At 42.5% G+C, this 23,491-nt stretch overlaps 1 protein-coding gene across 1 annotated transcript in view; it reads left to right on the forward strand.

Moving 5' to 3' along the window:
- The window catches only part of mertka (c-mer proto-oncogene tyrosine kinase a), a 144,055-nt gene that overhangs the window by 51,596 nt on the left and 68,968 nt on the right, over positions 1-23,491 (forward strand). Inside the window, exons 5-8 of the mRNA XM_041187248.1 lie at positions 5,193-5,279; positions 8,131-8,246; positions 13,519-13,708; positions 16,328-16,473. Coding sequence (XP_041043182.1) covers positions 5,193-5,279; positions 8,131-8,246; positions 13,519-13,708; positions 16,328-16,473 — 539 coding nt within the window. The remainder of the gene's footprint in view (positions 1-5,192; positions 5,280-8,130; positions 8,247-13,518; positions 13,709-16,327; positions 16,474-23,491) is intronic.

Below are 23,491 nucleotides of genomic sequence, written 5' to 3' on the forward strand. Positions count from 1 at the left end.
TGAGGAATCTGAATTCCTTCTTTCGATGTCATGCAATCCGGTACCGAAGGGATAGTGTGAAAGTATGAAACTTCTAAATACTTATATTTTTAATAACAATTAATAACAAGCAGTTCTGTTAATGTAGGGCAATAGAATATGGCTTTGTGCCTGGGATTCCTCATGCTAAGGATTTCTAGTCACTGAGGAGAGAGGTGTGACCTCTCATTGTAGGGAAAGGATGGAAAATTTGGAGGAGAGGGAGAAATGCTAGTCTGGCCAATGATCAAATAAAAAGAGGGAGCTTGCCAGTGCATAGCAAGATAATGAATGGAGAGGCATAATTACTGTGGAGATGCAGGGAGAATTAAAGGGAAAGAAGATCCTGAAAAAGGAAGAAACCCCTGGCATTGCAGACCTGGGCTGACACCATTGCTCATGAAAGTATTTACAGCACAGAAACAGGCCAGGCTGGTGGTTATGCTCCACACACGCCTCCTCTTGCCCTTCTTTATTTCATAGCCCTATCAACATATTCTTCTATTTCGTTCTCCCTCATGTGCTTATCTAGGTTCCCCTTGAATGCACCTCTACCACTCTCAACTACTTGTGATAGTGGATTCCACTCTCTGGGTGAATAAGTTTTTTCTAAATTTCCTATTGGATTTATTAGTGATGGCATTATGTTTCTGACCTCCAATTCTGGTAGATGTTTTTCTATTATATCTTTTGCTAAGTATTCCACTATCTTTTGTATCACTAATGTTAACCTAATTGGTCTTTTTTAATTCTTTCACGGGATGTGGTGCCAGCATTTATTGCCCATCCTCAATTGCCCTCAGTGGTGTTGATGAGCCTCATTCTTAAACTGCTGCAGTTTGTGTTGTGTAAGTAAACATATAGTGCTGCTGGGCAAGGAGTTCCTGGAGGTAGACGCAGCAATGAAGAAGGAATAGTTTCAAGTCGGGACGTTGTGTAACTTGGAGAGCTACTTGCAGATGATTGTTTTCCCATATGTCTGTTGCCCTTGTTCTTCTACGTGACCGACAGGTTTGGAGGTACTGTTGAAGTGGCCTTGGTGAGTTGCTGCAGTGCATCTTGTGGCTGGTGCACTCTGCTGCCACTTTGCATTGGTGATGGAGGGAGTGAATGTTTAAGGTGGTGGATGGGATGCCAATCACGCTAGCTGCTTTGTTCTGGATGATGTTGATCTTTTTGAGTGTTGATGGAGCCGCATTCATCCAGGCTATTGGAGTGTATTCCATCACACTCCTGACTTGTGCCTTGTTGACGGTGGACAGGCTATGGGGAGTCAGAACTTGAGTTACTCACCGCAATTCTAGATACCTCTTTTTAATGAACTTTTGCTGTATGCAGTAGCATATCCGTTACCTCCTCCTAACTTTTTGTAAGTGGATATGCAGTCCACCTGGAGCAGGGATGTAATCCTCCCAAAATTTGACTCGCAAGCCATGATCTCTTCTCCCCACCTCCCCACACAACCCCTCCCCCGCCCAACCTATCCTCCTTATATTTTAACTCCCTTTATATCTTTTTGTTCTTTTCTAATTTCATGCACACCATATTAGTCTCCCTGGTAAATGCAGAGGCAAGGTAATTATTTAATATTTTTGCCACTTACTGTCATTACCTGTGATTTTCTCATGTGTATCCCCTGGTATTTTTTTTATTCATTCATGGGACATGGGCTTTGCTGGCTGGACCAGCATTTATTGCCCACTCCTAGTTGCCCTTGAGAAGGTGCTGGTGAGCTGCCTTCTTGAACTGCTGCATTCCATGGGCTGTAGGTACACCCACAGTGCTGTTAGGCAGGGAGTTCCAGGATTTTGGCCCAGTGACAGTGAAGGAACGGCAATATATTTCCAAGTCAGAATGATGAGTAACGGAGGGGAACTTCCAGATGGTGGTGCTCCCATCTGTCTGCTGCCCTTGTCCTTCTAGGTGGGAGTGGCCTGGGTTTGGAAGGTGCTGTCTAAGGAGCCTTGGTGAATTCCTGCTGTGCATCTTGTAGATGGTACACACTGCTGCTATTGTGTGTCAGTGGTGGAGGGAATGAATGTTTGTGGGTATGGTGCCAATCAAGCGGGCTGCTTTGTCCTGGACGGTGTCCAGCTTCTGCAGTGTTGTAGGAGCTGCACTCATCCAGGCAAGTGAGGAGTATTCCATCACATTCCTGACTTGTGCCTGGTAGATGGTGGACAGGCTTTGGGGAGTCAGGAGGTGAGTTAGTTGCTGCAGGATCCTAGCCTCTGACCTACTCTTGTAGCCACATGCTATGTGGCTAGTCCAGTTCAGTTTCTGGTCAATGGTAACCCCCAGGATGTTGATAGTGGGGGATTCAGTGATGATACTGCCATTGGACATCAAGGAGCGATGGTTGGACTCTCTGTTGTTGGAGATTGTCATTGCCTGACACTTGTGTGGCCTGAATGTTACTTGCCACTTTTCAACCCAAGTCTGGATATTGTCCAGGTCTTGTTGCATTTGGAGCCCTTTACTTATCTTCCTTTTATTTACGTGTTTCTGGAATATATCTATATCTTGTATATGTGTATTTTTGTGTTCCATGGCAATTTAATTTTCTAGTTGCACTTTTCCTTCCTAATCTTTTTGACTTATTTCCTAATCTTTCCATACTTCCTTTTTTCATCTTCCCCTTTGTTATCTATATACTTAACGTATTTTAATTTTGCCTATTTTCTTATTCATTCATAGTGGGTCATTGGGTGGGGGAGGGGTGTTAGATGTTGGTGCAGTGGTGATGTCACTGGACTAGTAATCCAGAGGCCCAGGCAAATGCTCACTGGGCATGGGTTGAAATCCCACCTTGGCAATGGTGGAATATTAATTCAATTAATAAAACCTGGAATATAAAGCTGGTTTCAGTAATGGTGACCATGACAACTGTCATCAATTGTTGTAAAAACTCAACTGGTTCATTAGTGTCCTTGAGTGAAGGAAATCTGCCATCCTTACTTGGCCTGGCTCACATGCAACTCCAGGCCCACAGCAAACTGCCCTGAGTTAAAGGACAATCAGGGGTGGGCAACAAATGTTGGTCATGCCAATGACATACACATGTTGCATGAAAGAATAAAGAAAAATATTGCTGGCTGGTTTCTTCTTGATTTTTTATGAGGGTATATTTTTCCTTGATCACTCTTTTCAATATTTCCATTACTGTTGTATTTCTGTGTTTGTTAATCAAAGTAAAGGAATAGGGCCCTGGACCAGGCCCTCTATCTCCATCTGTAATGTTCTAAGCTTCATCCCCACAACCCCCAGCTTACTACCTCCATTCATCTGGCCATCTGGGAAGTAGCGATAAGAGGGATAGGCCGAGGTCTAAATTGGCACAGAGTCTGAATTCTCCTCTTTCCTTTTCTCTATCCCATCTGGCATTTACATACGGCAGTCAGGGAAGGGGCAGGGCAATTAAGATCAGGATTTTCCTCTGTGGCCCCACCAAATTTCAGGCAATTAGCAGCAGTATTGGGCTTTATTTGCCTGAAATCGGGTGCAATTGCAAGGAAAATCCCAAGCTCTTGAATTGCCTAATTTCTATAGGCTTCTGAACTTGGGTGTGTTAAAACGAAAACTTGGGCTGACTGGAATTCGTATGAAACATCTTAATAAAAACTCTTCCTTTTAATGAAATAGAGTTCATGTGAAACTAGCAATTTTGAAACTAAAAGCATGCTTTTTAAAATGAAAGAGCCAATAATGCTTCCAGTAACCATTGTCCTCAGTCATCATGAATTTGCCCCCTTGACCTCAGGAAGATTAAATGACCTTGAAACTCTTGGATTGTCCTTTAGGCCAGGAAACGTGTCTGCATGTAATTTTAATCCCACACCAACGTGGCTGACTGTTAGCAAGCCATAACAACAAGCCACTCGGTTGTATCAAAACTGTGAAGAAGACACATCACCACCTTCTCAGGTTAGTTAGGCAAGATGCCAACTTTGCCAATGATGACCACATCCCTAGAATAACAAGTAATAATAAAAAAAAATCACAGCTGCATTGGCTGAGGATTCCTGTCTGTCGAAATGGACAGACAGAAAATAGAAAGCAGTGCGTTGTGGAATCATGCAGAGTAGTGGTGCAGGCTTTATCAGCTTTGTTTGTGTGTATGTGCAAGATGACCTGATCACTAAGTAACAGAGCCAGGAATACCTGAAACAATTAAACACCGTCAAGGATTGAAAATTGTATTATCCAATTTTGACTCCTTTTGTAATTGGTTTTGTGAAAAATAAGCACATGCTGTATATGTGTTTGAGTTTTATTTTTAATCAGAGTCTGAAGCTATCTAATTACATTTTAGCTCCATTCTTCTGGGGAGTTCTGAGAATTCTCTGGTAATGAGAAATAAGCAATACCTGTTTTCGGAGCAAAATAGTTCCTTTCTCCGAGAGGGGAATATTTATGTGGATGGGGCTTAATTATGTTGCAATTATGTTAGTGGCTTGTTTAACCACTGGAAAATTTTAACACCAATGTTATAATGAAACCATGTTAGTTGTGGCTCCACTGATGGTTCAGCAGATTTAGCCAGTGGGTGACCAAGTCATACCAAGCAGCAAGGCCCTAGCTTCAATCCCAACTTCCAGCTGAGTAGCATTAAGGGTCGGGGGGACAATCAGCTTCAATATCCCTGCGATATGGAAGGAGAGGAACAGTCAAGGACACCAGTTCCTGTGGTGTCTAGTGATTCATGGTTGAAATATCTGTTTTTGTGTGGTGTACATGTATGTGCGTGTGTGTGCGCATGTGTGTTTATGGCAAGTGAGGACATATCTGTCTTTGGCTTTCTCATCATTTCATCTTCATTGGCAAGATTGACTGCATATGTCTCTCAAAACTGCATATTCCAAACAAAACTCTTTGTGATCACTGGGAAATGAATGAAAGGAGTCGGGGGCAATATATTTTTGTTTTTCCATGCAGGGGCTGGCTTGATCAGTTTTAGGATTTACTGGAAAACCTGACATTTTCTTTGTGAACTGAGATCCCTTATTTTGATGCAGGTGGATATGCAGTTTAGTTCTTGGCTTTCATCAGAATTTCTTGGTTGCAGTTTCCCAACAAAAGCAATCCATCACTACACTGGGATTTCTAAAATGGATGTAATGCACAGAAAGGGTAAATTAATTTTTCTTTGTTTTAAAATTTCTTTTCCAATTCAGGAATTAGTCAACGGACAAGATATAGCTGTGAAGCTCACAATCAAAAAGGAGTAGCAGTTTCAAAGGAAACCCAGGTTAACATCAAGGGTATGTACCATGGGCAGCTATTACAGCCTTTGTCTAAGCACTTTTTTAATCCAATGCCACAGCCAGGAATTTCCTTGGAGCTTTTCTGTTCCATCGTTGTAACCATACCAGAAATACTCTGCAAACATTGTCAAAATGAGCAAGCATGGTTCCTGGTGAAACTAGAATGGCAGGGTGGGATCGGATCTGAGGAAATAAACGCCTGTGCTTATTCTTAATATGCTTATACTGTCAAGTTGTTAGTTATTTTTCCTCCTCTCTTTTTTTGCCATTCTTTCCCATGCCTTTCTTTCTTGAAAGCGCCGTCAGCTAGATAGGATCCGATTGTATGGTTAATAGTTGTCCGAGCTATCTCAACAACAACAATTTGCATCTATATTACTTGTAAAAGAATGCTTTGGAACACTTTCAAAAGGGTGAATTGGTGACCAAGCTGAAGTGAAGAAACGTGGTGGGGCGGGTGGGGTGAGGCTTTTATTTTAAGGGGCTTTTCAAGGCAAGTGAGGGAGGGTTGGAGGTAATGACGCGAAGTGAATTTGGAAGAGAGATGCTGAGGGATGTGGCATAATGGTCAAAAGATCAGCCTTTTTAGAACAATAGGGGATAAGGGAGCCAAAGAAATAGGGGAGTATGGATTGAGATAGTTGGCTAGAAAGGATTTCCAAAGTAAGGAGGACTGAGACAATGGAGAGATTTAATGGAGTTTGGTAGGGTCAAGGATGATGGCGTGTACAGGACAGGAGCTCAAATCTCAAAGTCAGATGAGTTCACGTTTAAGGAGGGCAAGGATGGGATGGCCAGTGAGGAAAGCATTAGGAAAGTCAACAACGGAGATGATGGTATAGATGGGGGTTGCAAAGGTAATGAGGTGGGGGTCGCTCCAAAAGTGGAGTTTAACTTTAGTCAGTTTTTTATACGTGAGCCTGCGGGTGACAGTTCAGTCACACAGGACATCACAACCCGAGTCCTAAATGAATACAGAAAATGCTGGCAATACTGGGCTGCAGCACAGGCAGCATCTGTGGAGAGAGAAACTGAGTTACTGTTTCAGGTTGGTGATCTTTCATCAGAACTGGATCTGAACTTATCTTCACCACAAGTAAACATGCATGTATTTCCAGCAAGGGTTACTGCAACGTAGTCAGTTGTACTGTTGCCACAGTTTCATGCTTTTGGAAGAACGTCTGATGGATTCATTGGCAATTGCGCTGCCCCTTTAAGTACTGGGATCCACAGCCATGATGATTGCAATCTGAGCTTCGGGATCTCTGTTGAGCTTTCATTGCAGCACCGAGATGTGTGCTTGCTGTCTATGCAGTGGGAACTGGAACAGTGGCCATCAAATGCTGCATCATGGCTGGACTGCAAGAGCACGGAGCTGGCTATGCACGTGCCCTGTGCCATGTTGGAGTCGGTCTCTGCCGTGCTCCTTGACGGTAACAAGAGGCTGACTGGCAGGCTTGCCAGTGCACCAAGCATCTCTGTGTGCATACTTTACAGCATTTTTCTGTCCGCTGCCCCACTGAAGTCCTCAGCTGAGGCCCCAGTAGCAGAACTCGTCTGAAACCTGTCTCTGCGGGAAGCTGGCACACAAGCTATCTTTTCCCCTTTGCCTGGCTGCAACCCGCTTGTGTGTGGCGACTCACCACATCCCGATCTCAACTCTATACTACTCTGTAAGATAGACAGCGTACCAACATCTGAGCCGATGGCTGAAACTGTCAGGTCAAGGAATGGTGCTTCTACTTCAGAGGTTTGTAGCAGCTCTCAAGCTGTCTCGCGCACTCTCACTCTCCCTCTCCTCTCTTTTGAGGCTGCGCTGGTTGGTTAAATGGCAGTTCTTGGATACCTGAAAGCAAAAAATCAGAATGGCGAGGAAGAGGGTGGAAGGTGGAAGCAAGAGATCCATGGTCACACGATCTATGTCTTGCATTTTATGCCAGATAAGATGAGGGTGAAATGGGATTTGAGAAAAACCACGTCATCCTGGTGCTAGATGCAACCATCTCTGTCACAACCAGCTCCATGACTCTGCATGCAGTCTCCTCGCAGGTTTTAGTGTTGTAGGTGTGCCTGTCTCCTTCTGGCTCTACTCTGCTCCGAGGTTATGGAGCACCTTACTCTTCAAAAGGGAGTGAAGCATGTCAGTGAGTGTACTACAATGTGTTTGGGTGTTGTGCCTACCATAGCTGAGTAGCTGGAAGTATGTGGAGGCTATGAGAGATGGGTGTGTGTGTGAGGTGGAGCTACCAAATGTTAGGTCTGGGTCTGAAAGCTAGGGCAGCTGATGGGTGAGTGATGGGAGTGTCGCGCATTGGACAGTGTCAGAGGCTGGTGGTAACTTAGGTAACAGATGTCATTTGAAGGTAAATTCACTGACCTTGATCACCCATGTGAGGTAATTGAATCTCTTGCGACACTGCTGCCAAGTTCTCTGGGCCAGACGCCAGAAATTGACCTTGGTGACCTGCTCCCATTCCATTCTGAGGGATTTTCATGAGGGCCTCCTGGTTCCTAGCAGAAACATTTCTCTCCTGCTGTCGACTTTGATTAAGGCCTTCAGCGCTGCATCCAAGAACCTGGGAGCCCTTTCTCTTGGCTGTTGTTCCATTTGGTGTTCATCATCTTCCAGTCATTTAAATGGTGAGTCAGCGCGCAGTTTGTGTGCTGCTTGTCTCAGTGCGACCAGGCGCAGGTTAATTGTGAATCCTGACCCCACACCTGAAAATGGGAACTGTGCAATTTTTAGCCCAGTAGATTTCCAATTGGAAAATAAATTACGTGTGCATCTAAATATATGTCATATTCAGCAAGTGTTATAACATGCTGCCATTTTTTTTGTCTTAATTAGAGGTCCCACATGCACCAATTGGCCTACGGATTAAGAATCAAACTGCTCACATTGTTGTAGTGTCATGGGAGCCTGGCTTTGATGGATACTCCCCTCTCAACATTTGCCAAATGCAGGTAGGTTTCACTTCTAAAGTGCAGCTACTTCAGAGACTGAGTGATTGATTGCAGAGAATGGTAACATACCAATTTAGACCAACTGCTCTTCTATAAGTCACATGCAGATGTGGCAGACTTTGGCAAGTTTAGTACCCATGGGCTGTAATTTGCTAGCTGTGACTTTGCATTATACATGATTAAGTAAATGTAAAGCCATAACAAAATGTTAATCAGCGAGAACAGGTCATTGGTTTTTATGGACTGCAAACCTAATAGTCTGAAATGTGTATTGACTCATACTGGTTTTGGCACCAGATGTGTTTTATCTGGCAAAGCCTTAGAATGGCAGTGCGCCTTATTTTAACAGTGATGACATTTGATGATTTTAACAGGTAATTACTCCCCACTTTTGTTTTTAAAAGAGAAAAGTCAAGTTTGGTTCATAGAGTCATAGAGGGCTACAGCACAGAAAAAGGCCCTTTGGCCCATCGAGTCTGTGCTGGTCAAACAAGTACCTAACTATACTAATCTCATTTTCCAGCACTAGGCCCATAGCCCTGTATGCCATGGCATCGCAAGTGCACATCTAAATACTTCTTAAATGTTATGAGGGTTTTTGTCTCTACCACCCTTTCAGGCATTGAGTTGCAGATTCACACCACCCTCTGGGTGAAAATATTCTTCCTCACATCCCCTCTAAACCTCCTGCCCCTTACCTTAAATCTACGCCCCCTGGTTATTGATCCCTCCACCAAGGGGAAAAGTTCCTTCCTGTCTAACCTATCTATGCCCCTCATAATTTTATATACCTCAATCTCCTCTGCTTCAGGGAAAATAACCCCAGTCTATCCAATCTCTCCTCATAACTAAAACTCTCCAGCCCAGACAACAACCTGGTAAGTCTCCTCTGCACTCTCACTATTGCAATCACATCCTTCCTATAATGCAGATTCCAGAACTGCATGCAATACTCTAGCTGTGGCCTGACCAGTGTTTTATACAGTTTCAGTATAACCTCCCTGCTCTTATATTCTATGCCTTGGCTAATAAAGGCAAGTATCCCTTATGCCTTCTTAACCACCTTATCTACCTGTCCCGCTACCTTAAGGGACCGGTGGACGTGCACACCAAGGTCCCCTCTGATCCTCGGTACTTCTCAGGGTCCTGCCATTCATCTTGTATTCCCGTGCCTTGTTTGTTCTGCCCCAGTGCATCACCTCACGCTTATCTGGATTAAATTCCATTTGCCACTGATCAGCCCATTTGACCAGCCCATCTATATCCTCCTGTAATCCAAGGCTATCCTCCTCACTATTTACCACCCCACCAATTTTCATGTCATCTGCAAATTTACCGATCAACCCTCCTACATTCAAGTCTAAATCATTTATATATACCACAAACAGCAAGGGACCCAACAGCAATCCCTGTGGAACCCCACTGGATACAGGCCATGCAGTCACAAAAACACCCCTCGACCATTAACCTCTGCCAAACTGCCTTGGATCCCATGGGCTCTTACCTTCGTTATCAGTCTCCCATGCGGGACCTTGTCAAAAGTCTTTTTGAAGTCCAAGTAGACTACGTCAAATGCATTGCCCCCATCTACACACCTGGTCACCTTTTTGAAAAATTAAATTAAATTGGTCAGACATGACCTCCCCTTAACAAAACCATGCTGACTGTCCTTGATTAATCCCCACCTCTACAAGTGTAGGTTAATTCTGTCCCTCAGAATTGCTTCCAATAATTGCTTCACCACTGAGGTTAGACTGACTGGCCTGTAGTTCCCTGGTTTATCCCTTCCTCCCTTCTTGAATAACGGCACCACATTAGCTGTCCTTCAGCCCTCTGGCATCTCTCCTGTGGCCAGAGAGGTATTGAAAATTATTGCCAGCGCCCCTGCTATCTCCTCCCTTGGCTCACTCAACAGCCTGGATACATTTCATTCGGGCCTGGAGATTTATCTACTTTTAAGCATGCCAGACCACTTAGAACCTCCTCCCTTTTAATGCTAATTTCTTTAATTATATCACAGTCCTTCTGCCTGATTTCCATACCCATGTCGTCCCCCTCACTTGTGAACACCGACACAAAGTATTCATTTAGAACCCTACCTAGGTCTTCTGGCTCCACGCACAAATTACACTATGGTCCTTAATGGGCCCTACTCTTTCCCTAGTTATTCTCTTACTTTTAATGTGCTTGTAAAATAACTTTGGATTTTCCTTTGTTTTACCTGCCAATGTCTTTTCACACTCCCTTTTGGCTCTCCTAATTTCCTTTTTAAGTTTTCCCCTCTACACATTCTATACTCCTCTAGGGCTTCTGCTGTTTTGAGCCCTCGATATCTGCCATAAGCCTCCCTTTTTCTCTTTATCCAATCCTGTATATCCCTCGACATCCAGGGCTCTTTCAGTATTTCTGAGAACCACCATTTCCCTCAACACAGTCCTGAGAAGTTTGTTTTTTCAGTGTCCTCTCTTTCCCTTCTCCTGAAGGTGTTGACTTTGCAGGGGTTGTAGTTCCACAGGCAAGGTTGCCCTCCATTACCCAAGTGGCCCTTTCTTCCTTTGTGAGCTGTGGTGCACTATTCAGCTGTGGCAGGGATTGTAGTTGTGAGATTTAATCCTAGGTTCATGTAACATCTGTGGCAGTTTATAGCAGGGGTCATTGGGCAGCGATAAGAATTAGGGGGCCTGGCTGATTTTCACCTGGACTTCCACTGAAGTTATGGTGGTGGAGCAGACAAAGCTGCGAGGGACATTGCGTCCCCATTCTAACAACTTCTGGTGAGAGAAGACAGTCGATATAGCTCGCTATCTTGCCCAGCCTCTCTCTCTTATCAGATCTCCCCAGATAATTTGCTAAATTTTATAAAGATAAATGCTTTTCATATTTCCTTCCTAAATCCCAAAATGTCTGATTTGATTAATTTGCTCCTTACATTGATCACCCTTTTGTTAAAGAATTCTGCCCATTTGCTTTGGTTTTCCTTGCCCTGCCTAATATAGCAATAAATAGGATTGCAGAAGTTAATCCAAGTTCTCATGTCAGGCAGCACAGAACAGTTTGTTGTGTTCATGGTCATTAAGTGGTGGATTGTTTTCTGTACTTAACCACTCTGACAGTGCACCCACCACTAGCAGTTTTGTAATAATTAAAATGCTGCACTGCAAATGGACTGTGCTGGTTGAACATTCTTGACGGCTAAAGTAAGTTTTCAACAAATATCCAATCTGATCTATGAAATTTACATTACTTATCCTTCAAGAATATGCACAACAATGTAAATAATTGTGAATGGAAAATTGTACCAATGTTATACCGTGTTCAAATATATAGATATTGAGTGCAAGAATTCCTATTTTAGTATTTTGATCTGAACTTTTAACCAGGGAAAACTGGGATCGTTTTTCTTAGAGCAGAGATGGTTAAGAGGACGTTGGATAGAGGTGTTCAAAATCGTGAAGGGCTTTGACGAAGTAAAGAAGGAGAAACTGTTTCCAGTCACAGATGTGTCGGTAACTAGTGGAATCTGATTAAAGAGGATTGGTTTAAAAAAAACAGAAGCAACATGAGGATTTATTTTTATGCAACATGTTTTTGTGATCTGGAATGCACTGCCTGAAAGGATGATGGAAGCAGATTCAATAGTAACTTTTGAAAGGTAATTGGATAAAACTGGAAAGCAAGAATATTCCAGGGCTATGGGAAATGAACAGAAGTGTAGGACTAATTGGATAGCTCTTTCAAAAAGCCGACACAGGCACGATGCTTTAAATCACAGCTCTCTCTGCTGTATCATCTATGATTCTACAATAATTTCTACAAAGTCTATTTTTAAACATTTTTTGTATTCTTTCATGGGATGTGGGCGTCACTGGTAAGGCCAGCATTTATTGCCCATCCCTAATTGCCCTGGAAAAGGTGGTGATGAGCTGCTGCCTTGAACTGCTACGGTCCACCTAGTATAGGTACATCCACTGTGCTGTTAAGAATGGAGGATTTAGATGTACTGACACCAGATGGACTGCTGTGATTCAAGGCAGCGGCTCATCACTACCTTTTCCAGGGCAATTAGGGATGGGCAATAAATGCTGGCCTTGCCAGTGACGCCCAGATCCCTGAATGAGCTTTTGACCTTCCATTCACCATGATATTCCTACAGCTATTAATCTGCTCAAACATTCCACCACCTCCCACCTTGTCATTGTCTCCATTAACATTCTTTTATATTCTAGTCATTCCCTCATCATTTCCCCAGTATGACAAATACACACCTAATGGGAATTGTGATAGTTGAGCACATAGATAATGGGATTGAGGATTATAGGCTGCTGCAAGGGAGTTGGGATGATCAAGGGTACCTGGACAACAGGAGTGGGATTCCATGATCTAGTCATACAGAGCTAGAATTGCAACAATAAATGGCAAAGTAAAGACATTTATAAGGTGTGCAGAGGAGTGTGATTGTAGTTTTTTATTGCACCCAAGGTTGAATTCTTTAGTTATAGCCAGGATTAAGGGTTATTTTAAAAATAATGATGTGAGGCTTGTTAATTCAAATTGTTAAATTGATGTTGAACATACCTGTGGGCAGCAGTGTGTATGACCAGTAATATCTAAAATATATTGTGTTTGCTAGGGAAATACTTTAATTTGCTACATCCCTATCTCTCTGGATATTCAGCATTAAAAGTTTATGATAATTCTGTAACTGAGGCCTGGCGTTGCAATTCTCTCCCTAACTTCCTTGTCTGGGCTATCTCTTACCCAGCTTCAAGTTCCCTCAACAACATCGTTGGTCACTTCCCCCAATGTTCTCATTCTTCCTACTGATATTCCAAGGCTTAGGATGTTTTGCTTTGTTCTGGGCACTATATAACTTCAGTTGTTACTGTTCAGCTTTGTTGGCCTTGTATTCTGAAAGCTTGTGAATTGTCACATTGTTGTAGGTAGTCATGCGATAGAATCGTAGAGCAGAGAGGGGGACCACTCAGCCCATTGTGCTTGTACTGGCTCTTTGCCAAAAGCTTATCCAATTAGACCCACTTGCCTGCATTTTTCCCATTGGTATATATCCAATTCCCTTCTGATGGTTACTTGAACCTACTTCCACCAGCCTTTCAAGCATTCCATTTCAAGTCATAACTTGTTGCCCAAGCAAAGTACTTCTCAACTCTTGCCTAGGTTTTCTTGCTAATTACTTTAATATCTGCTGTCAGTAGCACTATGAATTCAACAAGTTCTTTGTGTTGGGCTGAGTTTGTTTTGTTTTTATGATCAGGTGGAGGAAGTTGCATTTGATGAAAACATGACAAATCCAGTGCTTACCTATCAAACTAAAGTTCCACCATACGAGTATAGCATCCTTCAGCTGCAAGCCATGACTTCCTACAGTATCTGTGTTTCTTGTAAGAATGAAGTTGGATGGTCCAAACACTGCTCTGGGATCCAGGCCAAAACAACAGAAGGAGGTAAGTTTTTTTTTTGGCAATTTCTAATTTTTCCCTTGCTACATCTCTTCCATTTTCAAAAGTCTCCACCAAATTGACTTCTGCAGAGTAGTGAAAGTGAGCGGGGGTTCTTTAGATCCTGAGGCAGGAGGTGTTACAATAGGGAATAAGGAAATAAGAGACTAAACAAATTTTTTTGCCTGCCATGGGTCTAATGAGAGTGAGAAAGTTAATGATAAACTTAAATTACTATTAGTAAAGAAAAAGTACAGGAGAAATTAATGAGACTAAAAGCTGACAATATCTTAGACCTGATAGCCTACGTCCTAGGATTTTGTAAGAGGTGGCTGTAGAGATAATGGATGCAGTGCTGGTGAATTTCCAAAATTCTCTACACCCTGAAAAGGTCCTAGAGGATTGGAAGTTGACAAATGTAACATCGCTATGAAGGAAAAAGAGAGAGAAAACACAGATGTGCAGCTTGACACCAATTGAGAAAATTCTAGAATCTGTCACTCAGGAGGTGCTGACAGAGGACTTAGAAAATTGTCATATGATTGCATGGAATCAGTTGTTTTTTTGAAAGGGAAATTGTGATTGATAAATCCACTAGAGTTTTTTGAGAATGTGTTTAGAGTAGATAAGTGGATGTAGAATATTTGGATTTTCAAAAGCTCTTTGTTAAGGCGCCACACCAAAGGTTGTTGCACAAGTTAAGGGCTTATGGGGTTTGAAGTAATATATTAGCATGGATAGAGAATTGGTTGAAGGACAGGAAACAGTAGGAATGAATAGTCATAATCAGGTTGACAGGTTGTTGCTACTGAGGTGTCACAAGGGTCAGTGCTGGAGCCTCAGCTATTTGCAATATACATTAATGACTAAGCTAAAGGGATTGAGTGTAATTTATCTAAGTTTGCTGATGATACAAGCTAGATGGAAAAGTGAACGTGTGAACCTGCAAGGGACACAGATACTATATGTTAAGTGAATGTGCTGGAAGTTGGCAGGTGAAGTATTATGCGGAGAAATATGAGCTTATTCACTTTGGCAGGAACAATAGAAAACATTTTTTTTAAATGGTGAGAAACTATTAAATGTTGGTGTCCAAGGGCATTTGGGTGTCCTTGTACATAAAACACAAAGTTGAAACAAACGTGCAGATACAGCAAGTAATTAGGAAGGAAAATATGATAAATTGGCCTTTATTGCACAGGGATTGATTGGAGTACAAAAGGAAGTATTGTGGTGATTGTACTGGGCTTTGATGAGAGCACGCCTGGAGTACTGTTTGTTTCCGTACCTAAGGGAGAATATACTTGCATTAAAGCGGTTACAATGCAAATTCATTAGAGTGACTCTTGGACTAAGAGAATTGCCCTTTGAGGAGAGATCATGTAGATTAGGTTCATAATCTCTGGAGGTTAGAAAAATGAGAGGTGCTGTCACTGAAACATATATAACTCTGAAGGTTTGACAGGGTAGATACTAAGGAGATATTTCCCCTGGCTGGACAGTAAAGAAGTATGGGGCATAGTCTCAGGATAAAGGCATTTGCCATTTAGAAGTGGGTTAAGAAGAAATTCCTTCACTCAAAGGTTGCGAATGTTCGAAATTTTCTACCCCAGAGAGCTGCAGATATTCAGTTGTTGGATATTTTAAAGATTGAGATCGATAGATTTTTGGATTTTTAAGATGGTCAAGGGATAATAGGATCATGAGGGTAAAGTGGAGTTGAGGTAGAGATCAGACATGATCTTACAAAAGGGTGGAGAACACTCAAGTGGCTATATAGACTGCTCTTGCTCCTATTTCTGATTTCTTATGTAACACCTCCCCTCACTATTCTTCCTATTGCAGTGTGAATCCAAAAATCTCCATTCTATAAAGTTCTTGCAGCAAAATTTGAAATGTGTACTGGAAGGCTTCCTCCCATCTTTCCTCACCTAAACCTGTCAGTGTCTCTTCTCTGTTACATGCTTGTCTGGCCTTCCCTGAAATACACTATTCGCTTCAACTGCTCCATGTAGTAGCAATTTCCACTTTCTCACCACTCTTTGGGTGAAGAAGTTTCTTCTGAATTCCCTATTGGATTTCTTGATGGCTATCTTATATTGATGGCCTTTATCTATGCTCTTCCCAACAGGTGGAAATATTCTTTCTGTATTCACTCTACCTTTCTTTCTGTACCATTCGTTGACCTAGAAAATTCCATTTAGTTTCAGTTTGGTTAAAAGTGCCACACTATCTTGTGCATTGGAGTGTTCGATTAGATTATGCTTCATCAAATTCCCCCTTCTCTTCACCAGCAACACTACTGTGGCGCCCACATCCCCCACCCTTAGCCCTCCAGCCAACATGCTGCACGTATTCTAAAATAAAAACTGAAAAGGCTGGAAAAACTTTGTTATTCTCTCTCCACAGATGCTGTCAGACCTGCTGAGTCTTTCCAGCATTTTTTGTTTTTGTTTCAGATTTCCACCATCCGCAGTATTTTGCTTTTTGCCCCACGTATTCTGTTGAGATAATAGTGTTGTGCTGCCTGCACAATTTGTTTTTGTTTTGTACAAAGGAAATTAAGTGCAGTAACCTGTGAGCAGCTTGAAGATGAGATGACTCAAGCATTTCTTTCCTTTGCAGTCCCAACGGCCCCCCCTTATAATGTCAGCGTACTAGTGAGTGATTCCACGTTGTCGGTTGAATGGGTTGGCCCTCCGGAAGAGGAAATTAATGGCATCCTGTTGGGTTACAAGTTGCACTATGATTGGGAAGGTGGTAATTCCCCTGTAAGTATATTTAAAGTGCTTTCAAGTCAATAAAAAAAATGGACAAGTTTAATGGGCTGGCGCCTAAGGTAGAACAGCTGGTGTTCTGTGGAGCCATGCGGACTAAGTAAATCATTGGAGCAACTTCTCACCAGTGTGCTGTGAAATTATCTTATTGTGGCAAGTGGGCATTATTTAATTGTTGTGGCATCTTATGGTTTTTAGGGCTCTCTTTAGCAATAACAATCTAGTTCAGTAACTCCTTATAATTGTTTCCCTTATTGAGCTCACCAACTTTCAATATTGTACGTCAGAAAATGGAATATTAATTTATTATTTTCAATTGTTTTTGATCTATTTTTGAATTGAAACTTTTTTTTGTTTATGAGAACTTTGTGCCTTTTGTGCTCATTATAAGTTGTAGGATGTTACTGCTGGGGAAAAATTTCCATTTGGGCTCAAGGTGTCAACACTATCGAACAAGATGAAACATAGACTGAAACTCCCTTCACTGTGCAACAATGTACTCCCAGTCCTGAACCCCGGGCATTCTTAGCACACCAGCTTGACATCTTTTTATTTTGCACACCAGTCATCCTGTGGTCTTTTCTATACTGTGCAATTACCAATTGTCACCAAATTAATAACAGGTTTTTGTTCTAGCTCACTGAGTGCTACAGTTAACATTGCCTAAATTCATTTCATTTAGACTGTTAATAGTCACATGGCAGAGATTCTCATCCCATCAGTGTTGGTGGTGAATTCGGTATGGTCTTTGTAGCTCAGAGTGACTTAACTTCAAAATGGCTTCAAAGCAAAAAGGAAAGGATAGACAAACAGTTTGTGGCATGTGGATGTCTCAGGCAAGTTCTTAAACTACCTGAGGGAAGCTGTGGTATCTTAATTATTTTGACTGGTGGAAAATCTTACAAGTTGTGTGAAGAGATTCTCCTAATCTCATATTTATGGTAAATATAAAAGTTGTGTTTTAATTAATGGTCCCTTTTTTGCCTTTAATACCATAGCTTGTTTTAAAAAGTATTACTCATCAGATTAGGAGAAACTTGCATTGAGGCTAAGAACTGAACAGTATAACTTGATTGCTGCTTTATTTCATTCTGAGTTGACACTTCTTAATCTGTGTCTGCTGCAAATGAACTACCTCCTGCTGTCAACATTGGGTGGTCCACCAAAGAGAGGGTTGAAAATCCATTCATTGTGGTAAGATATCAGTGACCAGGCTAGCTGCACGTTGAACCAAACTATTCCAGTACAGCTACAACATTGAGAACCACACAACTAATTGAAACAATGCCCAGGTATGTTCTGTCCACAGAAAGTAGGATAAATCCTAGCTGGCCAGTTAAGGCTTCAGTAGTCTGTGCTTAATCATTAAGAAAGTGCTGAAGGTGTCTTTAAGGACTTTATTAAATGACACTTTCTCATTTTTGGCATGGGGAGTGGTGGGGTCAGGGGGAACTCTTCACTGACTTGAGCCATAACTAGCCAAAAGGACGATGGTTATTGGAGCCCCAGGACCTTGAAGCCCTCGGCTCAGCCATTTTCAGCTGCTTCATGAACAACCTTTCCTCTATCATGTGATCACATAATGAATAAACAACAACAACTTTTATTTATTTAGTGCTCTTGACATAATAAAATGCCCCAAGGTGCTTCACAGGACATTTTCAAAATAAAATATGATACAAGCTACATAAGATATTAAGGAAGATGACCAAAAGCTTGGTGAAAGACGTAGGCTTTAAGGGGCATCCTAAAGGTGAAAAGAAAAGTAGATAAGCAGAGAGCTTTTACTAAGGTAAATTCCAGAGCTTAGAGCCTAGCAGCTGAAGGCACAGCCACCAATGGTAGAGTGATTTAAAATTGGGGATGTTCAAGAGACCAGACTTAAAGGAGCACAAATATCTCAATGGATTGTGGGGCTGGAGGAGATTACAAAGATAGGAAGGTGAGGTCATGGGTGATTTTTGAAAATAGAGAATTTTAAAATTATTGCATTGCTTAACATGAGCCAATGTAGGTTGGTGAGAAAAGAAGTGATGGGTGAACAGGACTTGCTATGGGTTGGAGCATGAGAAACAACTTAAGTTTGCGAAGGGTGGACCGTGGGCGGCTGGAATTGCATTGGAATAGTCAAGTCTAGAGATAACAAAGGCAGGGCTGATGGTTTCAGCAACATCCATGCCTGCCTGCAGTAAGACCTGGTCAATATTCAGGCTTCAGCTGATGAGTGACATCAAAATAGCCAGAATATCTGCCACTTGCTTACGAAAGCAAATCTTAACGTGTAGAGCTCGAGTCTGTTGGACAAAGGAAGCACTACAAGGAGCTCCTTCAGGAACGCTGCACCTGGTGCAACCAAATAAAAAAGGGTGCAGCCTCCTTTGAAAGCAAGTGTATATCAGAGCCAGTGAAAAAATGCAAGGACAGAAAATTCTGAGCTAACAACTCGACTAAAACTCAATTGCCTGTCCTATTTGCAGCAGAACCTTCCGTGCACAGATTGGCCTTAGCAGTCACCTACATACACATCGGAACCCTATAAACATCCCAGATGATGAACGTGATCTACTTTGCCTTGAAGGACGAACAAGAGGGGCAGGCAGCATTTACACCAGGGGTTGCCAAAGTAAGGGTCGTGATAACCAGTGAGGTTTCGAGACCACCAGTTGGGGTCGTGAGCTCTGAGGCAGCAATGGCAGCTGTGTAGATGACACTCTGCTGAGACAGAACTGGGATCAGTTCTGAACCCTTTAAATATGCACACATTTGCTGGTGGGCATGACCTAATGAAATGAACTCTAATGAAATGCTACCAACAGAGACAGCAAATGGTAGGTGTCTGCATTTTTTGTGTGCCTGACCTCTGCTGTCTGAACACACACTTCCACTGAACAATTCCTTCTCCCTGCACAGCAACGCACCACCACCACCCCACCCCCAACTTGCTCAACAACTCTCCCTCCCTTCTCAACAACTGTCAACCACCACCACCCCCACCACCCACCCACACACACACACACACACACACACCCCGCCCCCCACACCTACTCAACAATTCTTGTGTCCACATCCACCACACTGATCCCCCAACAAATTTTCACTCTGGGTTCACACCAAGTGTGAAGCATCAAACTGGGGCTCACAGTGGGAATAGGTTTGGGAAACTCTGATCTATGCTGCACATTCAATAGCATTAGCATCATTCCCCACTATCAACATTCAGGGGAACAACATTGACCAGAAACTTAATTGGAACAGCCACAGAAATGCTGAGCTGTCAGCAGGTCAGAGGCTGGATTATCTACAGCAAAATCACTTTCTGAATCCCCAAAGCCTGTCCATTATTTACAAGGTGCAAGTCAGGATTGTGATGGAATACTCTCCACTTGACTGGATCAGTGGAGCTCCAGCAACACTCAAGAAGCTTGACACCATTCAGGGCAAAGCAGCCTGTTTGATTGGCATACTGTCCACCACTTTTAAGTGTTCACTTCCTCCACCATCAATGCGCAGTGACAACAGTGTGTACCACCTCCAATTTTGACAGCACCTTTCAAACTGGCGATCTTTAGCACCAAGAAGAACAAGAGCAGAAAGCTCATGGGGACACCACCATCTGCAAGTTCCTCTTCAAGCTACAAACTACTTGGAAATATATTGCAAAAATCTGACTACACTAATCCCATTTTCCAGCATTTGGCCCACAGCCCTGGAGGCTATGACAATGCAAGAGAATATCTAAATACTTCTTAAATGTTACAAGAGTTTCTGACTCGACCACCCTTTCAGGCTACTGAAGGCACAACCACCAATGGTGGACCAATTAAAATTGGGGTGCAAAAGAGGCCAGAATTAGAGAAGTGCAGATATCTTGGAGGGTTGTGGGGTTGGAGGAGATTACAGAGTTAGGGAGGGGCAAGGACATGGAAGGATTTGAAAACAAGGTTGAGAATTTTATAATCAAGAGATTGCTTAACTGGGAGCCAATCTAAGTCAGCAAGCATAGGCGTGACAGGGAACAGGACTTGCTGCAAGTTAAGTCACGGGGAGCAGAGTTTTGGATGACCCCAAGTTTACAGAGCGTAGAATGTGGGAGACCAGCCAGCAGTGCATTGGAATAGTTGAGTCTAGAGATGAATAAGGTGTGAATGATGGCTTCAGCAACAGATGAGCTGAGACAGAGGTGAAGTAGGGCAATGTTACTGAGGCAGAAATAGGTGGTCTTAGTGATGGCACAAGTATGAGGTTGGCAGTCCAGGGGCTTCTCCCCATGGACTGCTGTAGTTTAGGAATGCGGCTTACCACCGCCACCTCCTGGACAAGTAGGCCTGGGAAATAAATGCTGCCTGGCCTTGCCATTGATGCCCATGCCAATGAGTGAATAATAAAAAAATTGGGCCATTAAGAATACTGGTGGGGTATTAGTAACTGTTAGTGGGATATTACTTATGGCATACAGTTGACATTATTGGTATATTTGTAAACATATTAGTCATCGGTGGCATATTGTTATTAGTGGAATATTAGTAACGATACTGCTAGGATATTAGTTATTATTGGTGGTACACCACTAACAGGATTAATTGGATATTAGTTATAGATGCATTTTAGGTAAGCAAGTTAATGTCTGTTTCAAAACAGTTGTGTGCTTGTTTTGGCACGTCTTGTTACTGAAGCTTGCCACCCTATAGCTTGCATGATATTCAGAATCAGGGGATGGCTTGCGACAGGAGGGGATTTAAAATGACACTAACTTAAGAGTACTGTCACGCTGCTGTAGTTGGTTACGGGAGGTGACGTATGGGCAACACTATTTGCTGTTGGCCGGGTTGTGCTGTGGGTTAGAAGCAGATGATCAGTGGAAATGTGGTCTTGCCTCAAAAAGAGCAGCACTTGTCTGCTTTTCTGTGAGAACGTCTGTTCCCACATTGCCCGCTGTTGTTGCACAGCAGCTGAGTTCGCACATAACATTTGGCTCTAAGGGGTGGACAGCAAGTTCTACAGATGTGAAAACTACTCGTGACGACTGCTGAGTTCAGTATTGTTGGGTGGTGCTTGATGTGTATAAATGGATTTTTGCCACCCTTACCCAATCTGGCCTGCACGTGACTCCAGACCCACAGCAATGTGGTTGACTCTTAACTGCCTTCTGAAATGGCCCAGCAAGGCCAAACCCAGGGCGATTCGGGATGGGCAACAAATACTGGCCTTGCCAATGATGCCCACATCCTGTGAAAGAATAAAGAAAAAAGCTTTGCGATAGGAAGGGTGAAGAGATTAGAAAGATACTTCAAGGATGACAAGGATTATATTTGTATTTCAATTCACCAAGTAAAACCTCTATTAGTTCATTCTGAGGAAAATAATTTTGTTTTCAAGCTTTGGGTTTGCTGTCAGCTAGATTTTTCTGGTGGTTACTCCGATTAGGGTTGCACAATCTAACACATTTGGACGCTTCATATTGCCTAAATGTTCTCCTGGTTTGTTTGCTGCTGGCATGGCGCCAGGGTTGGCATTCTGTTAGCAAAGCTGCACCCTGACCCTTGCCAATTTTCAGAGGTCAGGGTTGTCAAATAACTGACACGGTTTCCAGCCTCCTCAGGCATATCCTGCTGTTGTTGATGTGCAAAACAACAGCAACAAGCCTTTGTAGCTTGCAACACTGCACTATACTCAGCAGCCTCTTGTTACTTTGAAAGTCTGTTTTAAAAAAAAAAAAATTACTTATAATGCAGCTAGTAATTGAGTGCCTTGTAATCAATAGGAAAATGTATTTGTCCTTCAAAATGTTTAATCTGCTATCTGGATGTTGGGGATAAAATGACATCTCTTGCACCCAGCCATTTCCACACCATTACCATTACACATGTCTGTATATGGGCAGGCTTATTGTACATTGGTCGTCATCTTCACAGTCAGAAGTCCCAGAAATAGTGGGAGGAGACCAAAGAGCCTGTGGGGCAACTCCCAAAGAAAGCTAGAACAAATTCTACCCTGTTTACACTGATGCGTTAGTGTGTAATGAGTGAGAAGTCTAGTCCATTGCCTCCTTTTTGTGATAACACCATTAATGTGGTGAGTGTTTCCAATGAGAGAATTATTTCTAGATCGCTAATATCTTATGACATTTTCTGGGTTTGAAATTTGGGTGAACCTGGAGCAATTGCACTGACTTGGACTGGAAAATTGATGGGTGAAACCATTTTGAGCCTGGATTCTGTCTGTATCTTTGGTCTAGCAATTTTTTTCAGAAAGGGATTTGTCTGCTCCTGTGCCTGCTTCCCCTGTTCGTTCTACTCCTTGTGCCCTTAAAAGACCCTCAGTGAAACTTAAACCAGTTGAGAACTGCAATGAGGCCCGGGGAAGACCTTGTCAAAAGTAAGTTAATTAATCCCAGAGTGGGAAACTTTATACTGCTAGTGTTATGACTCCCATTGGAACCCAAGATCCTTTACTGCTGTTTCTGATTTGGGCGGCTCAGAGTTCTGCTTAACTGATGGACAAAGCCCATTGGAATTTCCCCACAGCTCCACCATGTCTTAGGGTAGGAGATTGTGACTGTCTGACGAACTCAGTCTGTGAAGTGTCAGCTGCTTTAGAAAAAGTGCTAGGTGAAGTCTGGGGTTTCCAAGTTAAAACCAACTTCTAACTATTTTTGAAAGTTTAACGAGTTAACATAATTTTTTGATGTGACTTTGATTTTAGGGGCAATTGCTCCAGAATGCCAGTGATGGAGAATCAAGTAAAGGGGTTGGTTATTTGGGAATTGATCTTAAGCGATCCCTAAATTTCAAAAGGATGTTTCCCTCAAAATCTGAATGTAAATCCAATTTCTTTATTTTGTTCTTCTCAAAGTACAAATTGTTTACAGGTATTTGAATCCACTGGCACTGCTCACCCTCTTGGTACCTTAGCCAAACGAGTATTAAGCCTTGGCAAAAACTCAGTTCACTGGACTGTAAAGCCTGACCCTGATTTCACCTCACATTCCCATTTCCCAGTGTGTGTTGCTGGA

This window comes from Carcharodon carcharias, chromosome 5 (assembly GCF_017639515.1).
Source record: "Carcharodon carcharias isolate sCarCar2 chromosome 5, sCarCar2.pri, whole genome shotgun sequence".
Taxonomy (NCBI): Eukaryota; Metazoa; Chordata; class Chondrichthyes; order Lamniformes; family Lamnidae; genus Carcharodon; species Carcharodon carcharias.